The sequence below is a fragment of the Paralichthys olivaceus genome, chromosome 16 (assembly GCF_024713975.1).
Source record: "Paralichthys olivaceus isolate ysfri-2021 chromosome 16, ASM2471397v2, whole genome shotgun sequence".
NCBI classification, from domain to species: domain Eukaryota; kingdom Metazoa; phylum Chordata; class Actinopteri; order Pleuronectiformes; family Paralichthyidae; genus Paralichthys; species Paralichthys olivaceus.
This window is the reverse complement of record NC_091108.1, coordinates 17,276,616-17,291,556: the sequence shown is the minus strand read 5'-3', so window position 1 is coordinate 17,291,556 and position 14,941 is coordinate 17,276,616. Positions and strand designations below refer to the sequence as shown.

Below are 14,941 nucleotides of genomic sequence, written 5' to 3'. Positions count from 1 at the left end.
TCGACATGCAGACATGATCCGACACCATCGATTAATAACAAAAACCATGAGTAGGTGGTTACTCAATCATCCCAATAATAGATGAACTATAAACTTCTTCTTTTTAAGTGTGAACTGACACAACACTGCAAACAGCTGAAGTAGTACAACTGGATCATCACACTCCTGCCCAAGACTGAGGTTAGGACCGCCTTTACTCATTTGCATATGGACACAGAAATACAGAAAGAACGAAATGTGGAAATAAAATTGAGACATTTATTTGTCTATTTCCACATTTATTTATGCATTTATTTATTTATTTCCACATTTATTTATACATTTATTTATTCATACTTAAGTCATTTCTGGTCCTTGATAGACACCAACAATCTACAGAGTATGAATCAGAAGGAGGCTCTTGGTTTCCTAAACATCTGTACAGTACGTGACGTCATGCTTCCTCTTTCTCCAGAAATGTGTCATTGTCTTAAGCCTGTGCGTGAAAGCGACAGAGTGGAAGGACAACAGACGGTAACAGCCTCTTTTTATCATATTCACAGTAGTACTGTTATTATATTAAAATATGTTCTGTGTAGGACTTGGTGTAACTTACCCATGAGAGAGATAATTGTTCATGAGTATGTTCATTTGTCCTTTTTCAGAGAGTGGTGTAGCTGAGTGTGTAAACAAAACACTGATAACTTAGCTATTTTTTATTTTTTATTTATTTGAGAGATATTTTAAAGGTTTCTGTATGTGGCGGTAATGCATGCGTTGTTAAAACTCACAATCAGATGTAACTTAGAGGAGAACGAGATGAAGATTTTATTTGATGTGTCAGACCACCTCTATTTGTGAGCTCTTGAAAAAGGGGAAGTTTAAAAAAGCCATGAAATTATTCAGTGTGGAGGAGCTTGACTGTTCTTTCTGTAACTCGTCACTGTTCATGCATCTCTCTCACTCTTTCTCTCTCTCACTCTCTGTGTGTGTGTGTCCTGTAGTTTGGCTGTGATGCTGCTCCTTGTTCTTTGGTCCAGTTTCCTGGTTATGTGGCAATCAGAAGGCGGTGGGTGGCTTGACGTGATTTTTTAGTTGTAGATTAGATTTTCTGTTTCGGTGTGTGTTGTGTGTTGTGTGTTGTGCAGCGACAAAACAATGTGTCCATATGCCAATGCCTCTTTTTTTTATGTTTTGTCACAGAATGGCTCATGGCAGAGTGTTTCTCCCTTGTTAGCATTGTTAGAACAAACTTCAACTCCTTCTTTGACAAAAACATGGAGCTGGTGTGGAGAAGCCAACGACCATGTACAGTTTGAGCAGTCAGGTCGTGTCAAACAATCCGACCAAACATTTGTGAGCTCTGGCTTTGCATCTCAGACTATGTACTCGCATAGGGTGAGGTGGAATTTAGCAACAACATTTCTAAAGTAGCAGAGTACCCAGCTCTTTGTTAAGTGTGCATTAAGCAAATGTTGGACAGGATGAAACCCCAGAAGTATCAGCTCAGTACCGCTTTGCAGATGTGCTAATCAAACCTACAAAACACTAGAGGAAATAAAAACATGAAAAGCACAATATGTGTTTATTTATTTTTGATGGACTTTACCTGCATGCAATCGAGTGCAAGTTGACAATCTACGGCTAAAATCTGTACTACTATTGGTCCTCCTCATGCTTTAAGTCCGCATGAACTATGTGTTCTCTTAACAGTGATGGAGGGCAACAATCAGGACGTCTGTCAGGGGGAAAAGTTTTTTGAGGAGGTGAGAATCGAAACACTCTAATAACCTTAAAAATCATGCATGCACAATAGAAGTTTGCTGGATTTATATAGATTTTTTTATTTTTTAAAAACTATTTCAGCTCCACGTCAGGAATTCTTCGCTCCATGAGATACGTTTAGAGAAGACTGATGTAAAGGAAACCTTCACCTGCCTCCTTTACCCATCAAATCGACTCAACTGCTCCTGGTCATTCCTCATAGAGGAGGATATGCAGCTCTCTGTCTGTATCAGGTATTCATGTGGTTCTAGATGAAACAATAACACAATCAAGTTCCACAAACCATACAATTTGCCATGTTTATAGTGGAAAACTGTTCACGTTTACGAGATGAAATATTCATACATTTACATCAAAGTCAAGTTCAGCTGTATCAGTTGCAGTGTAACTGTTTCTCTGTGTGTTCATCAAGTGTCTGTGATGATGACACAATGGTTCAGTCTCTGAGCCAATCGACTGAGGAACACGTCGGATCCAAGTCTTTAGTTCTGCAGCAGCATAAGGACTTGTTTGTAATACTTCAATTCAACATGTCCCAGCACGACAAGTGGACAGTCTACACCTACATGTATGAATTGGATGACCTGGGTGAGTCTCCAGAGTAAAGCGTTGAGTTGTTTTTGAGTATTTGAAAATGTTAATTTGATAGATGGTCTTAATTAATGAATAATGCACAAGGTATCACTTAACTTTGATTCCACTAGGCTCAACAGTGGACAAATAGATATTTAATATAATAATAACAACAATAATAATAAGAATAATAACTCTAAAGGAGGTTACAAAGTGCTTCACACAAAAGTCCATGGAAAAATGAAGAATCTATTGTAATAAAAGATATTCTGTTCAGTCCAAAATATAAAAACAGTGCCATTAGGCAGCATATTATTAAATGTGCTGTCTTTAACTTTAGACATTGGTTAACAGCTATCAAATTAGCAAGTCAGATTATTTTGATGCAAGGCATGTTCCTTCTAGATGCATCTTCTTAAATGTTGAAGCTGCACAAGTAAGAAAGTCTTAGCAGTGTTTAAATTAGACACTGTAGACAGATTAGAGAGAGTAGCTGTTAAGGCATTTTACTCATAACTACAAATGTCAAGTTCACTGTGGTGCTAGAGGAAATATCAAAGGATCACAGTCATGAATATATATCCTCTGGGGAGCATGAATGAATGTAGAATATTTAATGGCACTGTATGCAGTAAATGTTGAGGGATAAAATCATTATTTTAGTAAACCGAAGGTTGATGTTAGGATAATCCACAGCTGAACTTTACAGTGAATGTGTTTTTTCGCCACAGAGGTTTTGTCCCCACCCTCAAACATCTCTGCAGCAGTCAAAGATGGAAGCCTGTTGGTGACGTGGAGAAGACCCAAAAATGACCCACCACCCTGCTTTGAATACCAGCTAGACCTGGATAACCAGGTACAGTACATGTGTGTGTGTGTAAGTATTACTGTGGAGGTTAATTATTACTTCGGCCAAGGAGGCTATGTTTTCATCGGCATTAGTCTTGTTTTTAGTGTTAGTGAGTAGTTTGGGTCAAAGACGAACCCACTAGATTGTGGTGTACATTCATGTCAGGAGGCGGATCCAGGAATTTTTTTACTGTCTTCAACATCGTGAGATTATTGCTTTTTCAACATTTTCCTTAATTACTCAGAGAATAATATATGGATCATGATTAAAATAAATAAGTCACATGTATAGAGCTAATACCTATGAGCAGGTGAAATTTGATGTGGATCTGAATAACGGCTCGGATTTTGTGAACCAATTATTTTTGGTGGAGGTATGTTTGAGGAATATTTTCATCTTGTTTGTTTGTCCGTTTTATAGTTAGCAGGATAGCGCAAAAACTACAGGTTAGATTAGGGCATGGGCCAAGACCTAAGTCATGGTGTGGATCCAGATCAGGGACCAGATCTAGGACTGTTTTTTCACTTTCTTCAACATTGTGAGATAGGGCATTTTACAACATTTTGGTAGGTTTCTTAGATAAAAGAAATCATGGATCTTGAGTGCAATTTGGTGCTGATCTAAATAAAAATCTGTATACAGTGAATTTAAATGTAGTTTCGTAAGGGGACTGTTAGGCCTTGGTGTAGTTATGCATTCAATTTATTTCAGCTAAAGAGGTTATGTTTTCATCTGTGTCTGTTTCTTGGTTTGTTTATTTGTTAGCAGGATTACACAAAAACTACTGAACAAATTTCTAGCTTGCTGGAGAGATCAAGACTGGGAAGTGCCCTTTAAATTTAGGTGCGGATGCATATCAGGGGGAAGAATTCTTTTTTTTTCACTTTTTTAACAATGTTTTATGAAAAATGAATAACTCAAAGTAGCAAACTACTTGATTTTTCTTTGATATTTCTAATACAAGAACTAATTCATACCTATGGTATGCTCTCTACTGAGTGCCATTCATTAAAGATTAACATAACATTTATCATCTTGTTTTCTGTTGCACATAGTAATGGGAACAATGTTCAAGTCTGCTTGTTAGACTTGATCAGCTCTATGAACACAGTAAATGATATAAACCTACTGTTTTTTTGAACTGATAACCCTTTTCATAATAGGAACCTCCTAAACACCTGCGCTCCCAGCTGTCTTACACAGAGCTGAGTGCAGATCCTACCTTCACCTACAGAGTGAGGATGAGGACAAGGAAGACAGACAAGTGCATTGGATCTGCTCAGTGGAGTGAATGGAGTCCTACTGTCAGTGAGTGATGTCACAGTAGATTTGAACCAAAAACTGGTGTCGACTTATTGTCGTCATCTTTATTCATTTTTTGATTTGTTGATAACTGGACAGACGATTACGCTAATGTTACATTTGCTGACACAGTGATCTTAATATTCATGTGTGCATCTGTTTGCAGCGGTGGAATCGTCAAGTCAGCCAGATAAACTCAACATGCTGTTGATCATCTCGATTTCATTGGGAATACCCATGATCCTCCTGGCTTTGCTGCTGTTGGTGCACCATCAGAGGTACACAAACGCACTTATCCAGATATAAACACAGTTCCTCACAGACTCCTCACTGCCTGATGCAGAAAGTGTGTCCTCTATTTTGAATTTGAAAATGATCAGTGTCAAACAGAAGTCTGAGCTGATACTTATGTCAGCAGACACAGTCTAGTTAGGCGAGAAAACAAAGAAAAGAAATGAGAAGGGCTGGGTGGGTGTTGTTATTCTATGATAAGTCACCACCAAACATAACACACTTAACTTACTTTGCAGTCTGTTTGTGTGTGTGTGTTTTAGGCTGTCTAAACTTCTGTTTCCTCCGATTCCTTGCCCACCGCCAAAGTACATATATTTTCTGGAAGAAAATGAAACGTTCATTGTAAGTACTGTTCGCACACATATTCATATCATGTCAATCACTTACCAAGCCACATTCATGAACGAGGGGTGCCATTGTTTTGCTTCTTGCGTTGTGTTTGCAGTTCTTCCATCCTATGCTGCAATCTAAGGCTGAGGAGGTGATCACTAAGGTGGAGGACAAAGAGGAAAACCCTTGAAAGACATTTTAAAAGCAATACAGGAGGGACACTTTCAAATTGACAGTGTTTACCCCCACCACTTTTTGGGGGGGTCGTGTGTTTTACAGCCTTATATTCAATGGTCTCAAGGTCAAGAGCATTAGCTTAGGTTTACACTTTAATATGGTTCAATCCTTGTTGGCCGTTTCGCTTGTCACACCTTAGCTCAGGGTGAACAAAAAGTTTTTTGATATGGTCAAATGTCCACACGCATTTGCAGACGTGTCTACATATTCACAGATATATTTATGCATTTACAACTTTGTCTATACATGTATAAATCTAAATACGCTTTCATTTCATACATTTCAGAACACATTTGCAGATTCTTTTATAGATTTTAAACTCTCTCTCTCACACACACACACACACACACACCTCTACCAGCAGCTTTTCACTTTGACAAAATGTATGTACCTTTGTGTGTGTGTGTGTGTGTAATAAAGTTCAGCGATGCATCATCTGCTCTTTTAAAATCCAGTCATTCATTTATTAATTTATCAACCTTTATTTGTACAGCAGTTTGCAGTCTTTATTATTGCAGCTCATTGTTTACAGGATGATATCAGCAAAAGCTAAAATCCAGCATTTAGACAAATGTTAACACTAAGGGAACTGTAAAAAAAAAAAGCATCAAAGCAGCATTTAATAAATAAGATGGAGAATAAATAAAAGCAAAAGTTTGACATTTTATGAAATTTGCTCATTTGCTTTCTGGCAGAGGGTTAGATGAGAAGATGGTGAGAACACCACTGTTACACCATCTTTCCGTTAAACATGAAACTGCAGTTAGATTCGCTTAGTATCGCAACAAACTATGTTGACTGCTTTTGAAGTCCTTCTCACCCACCTCAAGGACAACCTACACTCTTCTACATGTTGTCTCAGAGAGCTCTTTGTTGTCTAACTAAGAGAAATGTGTGTATAAAAAGTTGAAGAAAGTTGGACTTTTTTAGGCTGGGACTTCCTCTTTATATAATAAGAAAGATAAAGTGTCGTCTACCAACAGACCAATAGGATAACCTCCATGGTTCAAAAGTGTAATAAGCCTGACTTGAATGAACCTAACAAACTAAACCAGGTTTGGCCACAGAGCAACAAATGCACAGACTATAAATAAGAATAAAATATTACAGCACCAATGAACAGAATCACTGAAAACAACAAAGCAAAAGAACAATTACAGTGAGCTGCAGACTCTGACACACATAGAGGAAATTATAGTCTTGCTGAACTCTATCAGTATAGTTAAGTTGAAGTGAGCACATTATTGTGGGTCACATGTGAATCATGGTGAAAGGTCTGCAGCCACGGGTTTAAAACAGCCATGCATCAAATTTCAAACTGATATTAAAGTGACACAAATAAAGATAAAAAAAATAAACACCAAAAATATGGCAGATCCCTGGTTTGCCACATTCTGCATGTTTCTCTCATCTTCAGTTTGTCCACCTGATTAACAGCATTGGTCCACTCGTCTAAAAGCACAACCTTAACAGACGAAGCTGCTTCAGCTGCTTCAGCTGCTCATTTCCATGTAGGACAACTCTGTAGAAGAAACCACAGGAACTGTGAAAGAACTGAGTGAGAAGGTCATGAGTCACCACAAACCGCTGCAAAAGGAAACTGATGATCCAAAAACACGACCATGCGTGATCTGCGTTTGTGTGAATGTGTATGTTTTCAGTTCGACATAAAATAAAACACTTTACATCTTAACACTCTGAAGAAAATATAAACACATGAGTTTTTAATTATTAAAGAACATTTTAATACTTTATATCATATCATGCTGAAGAAAATGTGTGTGTTTTTCATTTGACACAAAATAAAATACTTTATGTTGTAACATACTGAGGAAAGCATGTGTGTATGTGTGTGTCATACCTTGTCCAGTACTGATGTACTGTAGCTGTGTTCTGTCCAGTGGGTGTGTGAGGGGGACTGTTGGGACACCAGAGGCTGAACCTTCTCTGTAGCTCTTTATCAGTGTTTCCAGTGTCCTAAAGCTCTGCTGTCTGAGGCCTGATTGCTGACGCTGACAAACACAAACACAAACACAAACACAAACACACAAACCACAAATAACCTCCTTGTTTATATGTTTGTGATATGTTATGTGCGATCTGGATGCTGATGTTCCCTCACCTGAGGACTCCAGCCGTCGGTGGTGTGAACGAGCCGGTAGGTGTACACAAATGGAGATTTCCTGGAAAACATGCATTTCTGAGATTTAAATGGTTTACTGTGAAATTTGTATGATTTGACTACATGTACATTCCTGTTTGAAATGAGTGATTCAATCTGAAAGAGATTTTAAGTGAACCTGGAGCAAAGAATGACTGATTTCACTTTCATGTTGAACACACTGAAAGTGAAACAAACTTCCATTTCCTCCTTACAAATCTTTGTAATGCAGTGTCAGATTAAAGATTTTTATTTTAAATATGGGGGAAAAAAAGAGGCCACAATTTACACAGAGGGACCAATTATATGTAAAACATCCATGCAAAACTCCTGATTCAGTAAGGTGCACATTTAAAGCATTCATTTACTGTATCTCCGTTGCTCTGAGCAAAGTTACATATCATTGAATTTATTTTTGAAAATTGTTCCTTGTTCAAGCTCATTTTTATACTTTAAAAAAGCTTTGAAAATAAAGATTCTTGAGAAATTGTCATATTTATTGTTGCTATTGTTAGTCAGTGAGTAGTTTATCTAAATACCCAACCCTGGATTTGCCTCTGTTGTAGAGTTGTATAACCGATTCACTTCATGTGAAATATATGATTATTCTATATATACACTTTGACCAAAATCACCTTGAACCTCTAGTCCTAGGTACTTTTTACAGGAAACTAAATTGTTCCTGCAGTCCATTGTTCTCCTGCGTTTCTACTGCACTATAGAGCAGGAGAGGTGAGATAAATTAACCCGATGTATGAACAACCAATGTCACAACATGATGTTCAACTCTATTCCACCAGGTGACGGCATAAATGACTCGTAGAAATCGAGCAAAACTATAATGGCAATAAACATTAAGAAGGTTCATTATTTACACTTTATGTTTTTTTTCAAATCTATAAAATGTCAAGGTCACAGCACAGGATTTTAGCTTAATGTTAATGTATAGGAAGTCAATTGAAAGCACTGTACAAGCATAGCTTATACAATTGAAATGGTGATTGGAAATCCACAACATGTTTTTTACTCCAGTCACCGACTGTTTCAGTAAATATTTACTCATGTTCATCGCAAATTAATTTATGTAAAACTAAAAATACTCATCATATCAACATTGATATGAGCAACTTTACCACACACATGCCCTCAAAATACATTTTTACCATCTCTGTTTTACACTGGCATCATCAATCGAGTTTTTCTGGACTGCTGTTATAATTATTTCATATTTTTGTTAATTTTTATAAAAATCACCTGTGGTTAAAAGTGAAAACATTTGAACAGTGTAGCACATAATAAATAAGCCACAACGCAGCACTGCAAATTTACCACATAGTGCATACCTTTCTGGCAGCTGGAAGGAAATTGCCATATAGTGTTTATGATATAATTTTTCAGTAAGTAACCAGATGGAAACTTAATTCATGTGTAAAATGACGTGTTATTTCTTAAGAAGAGGAACATCTAGCGTAGCTTTTGCTGATAGTTCAGTATAATTGTGCTGAGGAACAAGAAATTAAACAGTAGTATCTATTAGAATCTGAGATTATTACAACAAATACAATCCAAGAGAGGTTTAAAGCTTTAAGACAATATATTAACATCTATGCCAGCTTTACATGGCTGAAAAGTTTTATGAATGACTTATATCAAAATTATTTTACAGAGACTGGCTTTCTCAGCTTGTCTCTAAATGATATATAAACTGTAAATACAACAGGGACAGAGGAGGAATAAACTGTTTAAATGAAAAACTATCCTACAAACCCTCAAGTGTATAACCCACAAAAAATAAGGTGTTATTGGCACCACCACCTCACATCTCACCTCACACATAGACAGTAGGCCCCCTGCATGGTGTCGCTGTCTCTCAGCAGAAAGCTGCCATCATGTCCAAACCTCTCCAGCAGCCTCTCCGTGGTCTCACTCCCAATTCTCCCAAAGTAAATGGACTGGACCAGCTCCCCCTCGTGCTCCATGTCGCCTCTGAGGCCAGCACTCATGTGAGTGTAGAATGAGTGCCGATGCAGCAGATGAGGGTCTGTAAGGAGAAGAAGCAGGAAAAGCATCTTTGGTTTTCACACTTTTATGTCATGAAACTTGCAGCTCACGCTGTGCACTGTGACCTAAATAAAACGTTCTCTAATGAAAAGATATTTACTTGAGGACCTTGGCACATCACAAAAAAGAGAAATCTACTTATTTCTCTCATGTTCTACTACACACACCACACTAGTTTGCTTTCTAAAAGCCTGTGTGTAAACATTTGTTTGTCACATTCTTTCGTGGGAATTCATGTAAATTTTACACATAAGACAGTCTCACTCTGATGGCAGTAGATGTCACCCCACCAGGATGTGGTGTGCAGGTGACAAACTCTGTTGAGCTAAAAAAATTATATAGAAACGTGAGATGATAACAAAGGATTCAAAATATCTCTGTACACGAGCATAGGGGGCTTATTGCTCTAAGAGGTATTTATTGTTCATTGTTTATTTTAAGGTTAATATATAAGTGTAATTTGCTTTTTCCACTCACTCAGTAAAGAAGAAACCGTTTACTTGTTTGTGAAAATTGTATTGTAAGAGGTAAAGGTAGAAGTGTAATAAAATATAAGCTAAACACTTTTCTTTTGGTCACTATTACTGTATAACCTTGCTTTGACAATAAGACATTATTATGAAGCTGTAAAGGTGTTTCAGTTTTGATCAATCATCAGTTAAGAAAAACACTGAAAATCATTTACATTTTTAATAAAATATTATATGCATGTACATACACTGTGACAAATCTTCAACTTAAATTCAAATACAAATAAAATACATAGTGTTCAATTTGCTCCTTGTTCGTCTTTTCTCATTCATCTGGCCTGTAGTGAGTCGATGGCCTGAAGCTCTGCAGAAAACCTCTCCCCCAAATCTCTGTTCGCTTGCAGGAAACCACCAAGCCTCTTCAGCTGCTCAGTGTCCTAATGAAGAAACAGTTCAAATGACATGCCATATTTATTTTCATCTGTTTATGTCTTAGTTTAACTCACAGCGAAAGTGTATATGGACATGTGTTGTTTGTTTTACGCACCCGTGTCTCAGCATCCTCATCGTCATCAGTATGCAGTAACTCCTGCAGCTTCTCTTGGAGCAACTCAGTTTCCCATTGGCTCACTAAGTCAACGATGGCCCTCGATTGGCCGAAAGAATCACACTCTAGACCCTGTGCAGTAGCAGCGTCCATTTGGTCCAAACCAGAGACACATACAGACAAATCGACAGTCAGCATCTGTTCAAAACATGCAAACAAGCTGTGAGGCAAAATAACAGTAATGTGACAGAGTGGTTCTCAACACTGGACATATATTTTAACAGCAACAACATGCACACATACACACTCACCTCATCAATTTCTTTTCCAACTGTTGCCATCTGAGGTACGTGGCTGAACTGCCGCACAAAGTGTTTCAGAGTTGTCTGGTAACGTCTCATCCACTCGTCTTTCATACGCAACTCACAAGAATGCATTAAGTCGTTCCTGTATTGGATCACCTGGAACACACACACACACACCCACACACACCTCAAAATGATCACTTTCATGTCAAATTTATTCAAAGTTCATCTTCACTTCCTCACAGTGGCTCTAAACATCACAAGTTCTCTTCTGAAGCCACTTATCTGTAAACTTTAAGGTACATAACAGGCTTGCTAGAAGAGCACGAGGTTGAAACCTAAAACCTAACCACAAACAGAACTAATAACACAAAGTACAAATTCCTCATTAGAACATTTTCTTGTTGACCTTTGGCAGTGATATGCCTGAACACTAAAAGCACTAATATTTGTTACATTGAATTTAAGACATGACTTTGACCCGCAGCCCCCCTGTGGTATAGGTCCTGTCATCATTTTCTGATTCAACAGCTCATCAGTGAGTGACCAACAGTAGAACAGTGTGTCCATTTAAAAAAATACATACATTTTAATAAATAATAATAAAAAAATAAATAATAAAAAGTACCTCTCTCACTATTTTTGGATCCACAGTCTGGAAATAGTCACAGAAGTTGATGAGGTTGAGCAAAGCAGAGGCATCGCACTGATTGGCCCCCTTCACTTTCCCCTGACCCCGTGGCATGTAGGCCTACAGTGAGAGAGTGAGTGAGCGAGTGAGAGATTGAGAGATTGAGTGAGTCAGTGAGTGAGAGAGTGAGAGAGAGAGAAAAAGATTTACAGTGATATATTTGACTTAACATGACATAATTTGAACGAATTGAGTCAAGGAGCTTCTTGATTTTTTCAGAAAACTCAGGTCTGCAGACTAATATGTGTGTGTGTGTGTGTGTGTGTGTGTGTGTGTAGGCTGCAGCCCTAAATAAATATAGTAATATGCTGGTTTGAAATTACTACTCTTAATATTGATACCTTGGCCACTTCCCAGAAGTCTGTTCCCCAGGAGGGAGGGGAACAGTTATCCCAGTGCACGGTGACATTTGGCTGTCTGTGGTGCGCCAGGATCAACGTCTTCCACTCGCTACACACCCTACATGCCCAGGAGGGCTACACACACAAACATGAGAATAATACGCAGTGAGAATAATTTGGGAATGTTTAGTTAATTTTCGACTAAAATCCTTTAGTCCCAGGAACTTTCGCAAAGAACTAAATGGTTCCGGGAGATCATTGTTGTCTTGCATTTCCACTGTAGTCCCGAGATGATTTTTATTTAATAACAAAAGCAGAGAATCAGTTTGCAAAGACCTTTAAACATTTAAATAAAAAACTTCAATTCAATATTATATATTTGTATGATAAATAATATTTATATAAATAGTGGGGCTTTTCCAATTCTTTCAAAAACGTGCTGAATCTCAGGCAAGTGGTCAAATTACTCTCATCCATTAAGAGACCAAATGCAATTTTACTAAAGGTTAAAGCTGGCAAAAACAAGTGCTATCCACCTGATTATATTTTGAGGGGTAAAAAGAGCTTTGTCTGGAACATAACTCAGACCCTGGTTCCTGCAAAGATTCTCAGTTCCTGGAGAAAGTTCATGCTCTGGAAAAGTAACATTCGTCCGAAGTGAGAAACATTTGTAAAACCATACAATCATCCACTGACACTTTAATGCATCACTTGACAAATCATGTCTTAACATGACAGGCTGATCTCACCTTGTTCCCTCTGGGTCTGCATGCATTGGTCTCACAGGGCCTCCTGAGCCCCGGGCTGTGTGTGAGCAGATCTCTGTGGAAACCTCTCATGTGCTGGCTGGTGAATGGATGGAGGCCACTCTTCAGAATGAGCAGACACCGTCCTGCCTTCAGCCAGTTCTTATACTCACTGTCGTTGAGACGAAGCAGCAACTCCTCACTCACCATCTTGGCCTTCTCACTTCCTGAGAAACTAAACAACAGAAACCACAGCTAGTCCAATCACGATCCTCTTACGTAGCTCCACCCACTCCGGTTTAGTCACACAAAGACCACTAGATGGCGCCATCGGCTTTGTAAACTGCAGTATGTAAATGAAATAGATTTCCTGCAGAGATCCACAGGAAGCCTGAGAGCTTCAGCATCTCTCAGGCTGAAAGTCACTGCCCGACACCTGCTTGTCCAAGGAGGGTGTCACAGTCTGTGATGGTCTGAGATCCGTGACGTAAAGCAACATGCTGTATGACCACCAGTGTTTTGGCCTCCCTGCTTTATTTTCCACAGTAAACTGATTCCCACATTTTCCTGGTGCTTCACCGAACCCCATAGATCTGAGAGTGGGGAAGCAGATGAAGAAAGCTTTCTATTGCACACAGGTAAACGCTCTGAAGACTAAAGGCTGACTCATGAGTGCTGCAGCTGAAACCTCATGACTCAGTCAATATTACACTCTTCACAAATATCACATGCAGGTGTAGAGTCAGTAACAACGGTGTTACAAACAATAACATTCAAAGCTGTGCAGGGTGCATTCATCAAAGTCTGAACTCAAATCAGACTATGATGGTTATCAGTCGAGCACCCAACAGTTCCCTTAAATTCACTCACGCTGCTACCAATTTCACATACAGTATGCACAGGCCAAAACAATTGGACAAGGGTGAAGACATAACCTCCTTGGTAATAAGGTGTGCAGCTTCATGAAGCAATGCAAGAATTTCATTCATGAATCTCTAAGCAAAGTGTCACAGAGCCCTTCCCAGGGGACACTGGACACGTCATCAGTGTATCACAGGGCCACCACACAGAGACGAACAACCATTCCCACTCACATTCACTCCTATGTTTGATTTGGATTCTCCAGTAAACCTAACCCTGCCCAGCTGGGATTCAAACTGGTAACCTTCTTGCTGTGAGGCGACAGTGCTACTGTCCCCTTGAAAAGTGTACACAGGTCTATGGATGAATAACTGTAGTAGGTTTCATTTTATGTTTGTTTGTTTGTGCTGCATTATTGCATCAATTCATTATTTTGGCAGTAAAATCCAACGCTGGCATATTATCACAGGTTGATAGGATATTGATATTTGTTAACACATTAACTGCTAGTTATCTATTACATCACTTTGCAATTCAAGTTGCTGGCCAGATAACAACATTCATTACTCTTTTTTGCTCTGTTTTGGTCTCCACATATCAGGGCTCTTAAACTTTGAAATCCTCTGCTATAGGTGCTAGCTCGTTTTTTGAGGTGTCTCATTGAAACGTCAGGTCAGAAAATCTACACCTTTGTTGAACACATCAGAGTCCATAACCGGCTGGAGTGCATGGTGCCACCCTGCAGCAGCCTGTTATGAAAGGTGGCATCACCCAGCTGCTACATCTGCTGTTCGATGCGAGGAGGAAGGTCGGAAAACCTAGAAGTGCCTGATCGGCAGCTGCACGCGCTAACTTCCCTGAGGCTGTTGAAGGTGTTCATCAAGGAGGAACTGGAGTTTGAAACAGATACCATGTATCAACTGACACTGTAGGTGCTGGCAGGGGGAGATAATTTACTAAAGCCCTTTCTATTTCAAGCCTGAGCAGAATGGATGGACATGTTGAGAGAAAACACACCGTAAAACATTTTTAACCCGGACAACAGCCATTGACATTCCACCAACCACTCCTGGGTCTGTTGTGTTGCTTTGTGGCGTAGTTTTCCTCATTGCTGCAGATATCTGACCAAAGTTAGACTACTAGAAGTTGTCAGCAGCTTTCCAGAGCTGACAATTTAAATATATTATTATTAAATATATATATTTGTTTACTTTTTGAATGTGTCCCTAATTTTTCATTTCATTTTAAAAAACTACTTGCTAAATAAAACGTGTGAAAGATGTAAGAATACAGAGAAAAGTTTCAAGAGAAACTCTTATCAGTCTGCTTGGAGAGTGTTGAAGTAAACATGTCTGTCCTGTGTGATCCAGTTTTAATTGGTTTGGGTTCGAGACATTGGGAGATACAA

At 38.7% G+C, this 14,941-nt stretch overlaps 3 protein-coding genes across 6 annotated transcripts; 1 reads left to right on the top strand and 2 right to left on the bottom strand.

Annotated features, from left to right (window-relative positions):
* Positions 1–139: 139 nt before the first annotated feature.
* LOC109642109 (interleukin-5 receptor subunit alpha-like) lies at positions 140–5,800 on the top strand. Of its 2 annotated transcripts, XM_020106780.2 has the most exons (11): positions 140–180; positions 455–513; positions 984–1,048; positions 1,693–1,745; positions 1,846–1,997; positions 2,177–2,352; positions 3,069–3,193; positions 4,351–4,495; positions 4,656–4,767; positions 5,044–5,125; positions 5,229–5,800. In XM_020106780.2, the coding sequence occupies exons 3-11, from the start codon at positions 994–996 to the stop codon at positions 5,301–5,303; spliced, it is 975 nt and encodes a 324-aa protein (XP_019962339.2). In that variant the 5' UTR covers positions 140–180; positions 455–513; positions 984–993; the 3' UTR covers positions 5,304–5,800. The 2 variants fall into 2 exon arrangements, with proteins under 2 accessions (XP_019962339.2, XP_069367016.1); XM_069510915.1 differs by lacking the exons at positions 140–180; positions 984–1,048.
* Positions 5,801–5,812: 12 nt separating this feature from the next.
* LOC109641218 (SH2 domain-containing protein 1A-like) lies at positions 5,813–9,810 on the bottom strand. 2 transcript variants are annotated; one of them, XM_069510919.1, is made up of 5 exons: positions 9,673–9,810; positions 9,339–9,552; positions 7,473–7,533; positions 7,212–7,362; positions 5,813–6,872 (listed from the first exon to the last, which is right to left on the bottom strand). In XM_069510919.1, the coding sequence occupies exons 2-5, from the start codon at positions 9,512–9,514 to the stop codon at positions 6,844–6,846; spliced, it is 417 nt and encodes a 138-aa protein (XP_069367020.1). In that variant the 5' UTR covers positions 9,515–9,552; positions 9,673–9,810; the 3' UTR covers positions 5,813–6,843. The 2 variants fall into 2 exon arrangements, with proteins under 2 accessions (XP_069367020.1, XP_069367019.1); XM_069510918.1 differs by having other exon boundaries at positions 9,339–9,729.
* Positions 9,811–10,248: 438 nt separating this feature from the next.
* Positions 10,249–12,925, bottom strand: LOC109638448 (uncharacterized protein CXorf38). Of its 2 annotated transcripts, none has more exons than XM_069510917.1 (6): positions 12,676–12,925; positions 11,927–12,061; positions 11,523–11,645; positions 10,901–11,050; positions 10,590–10,721; positions 10,249–10,479 (listed from the first exon to the last, which is right to left on the bottom strand). In XM_069510917.1, exons 1-6 carry the CDS (start codon positions 12,880–12,882, stop codon positions 10,372–10,374), a joined length of 855 nt encoding a protein of 284 aa, XP_069367018.1. In that variant the 5' UTR covers positions 12,883–12,925; the 3' UTR covers positions 10,249–10,371. The 2 variants fall into 2 exon arrangements, with proteins under 2 accessions (XP_069367018.1, XP_069367017.1); XM_069510916.1 differs by having other exon boundaries at positions 10,590–10,787; positions 12,676–12,924.
* Between the last annotated feature and the right edge of the window lie 2,016 nt (positions 12,926–14,941).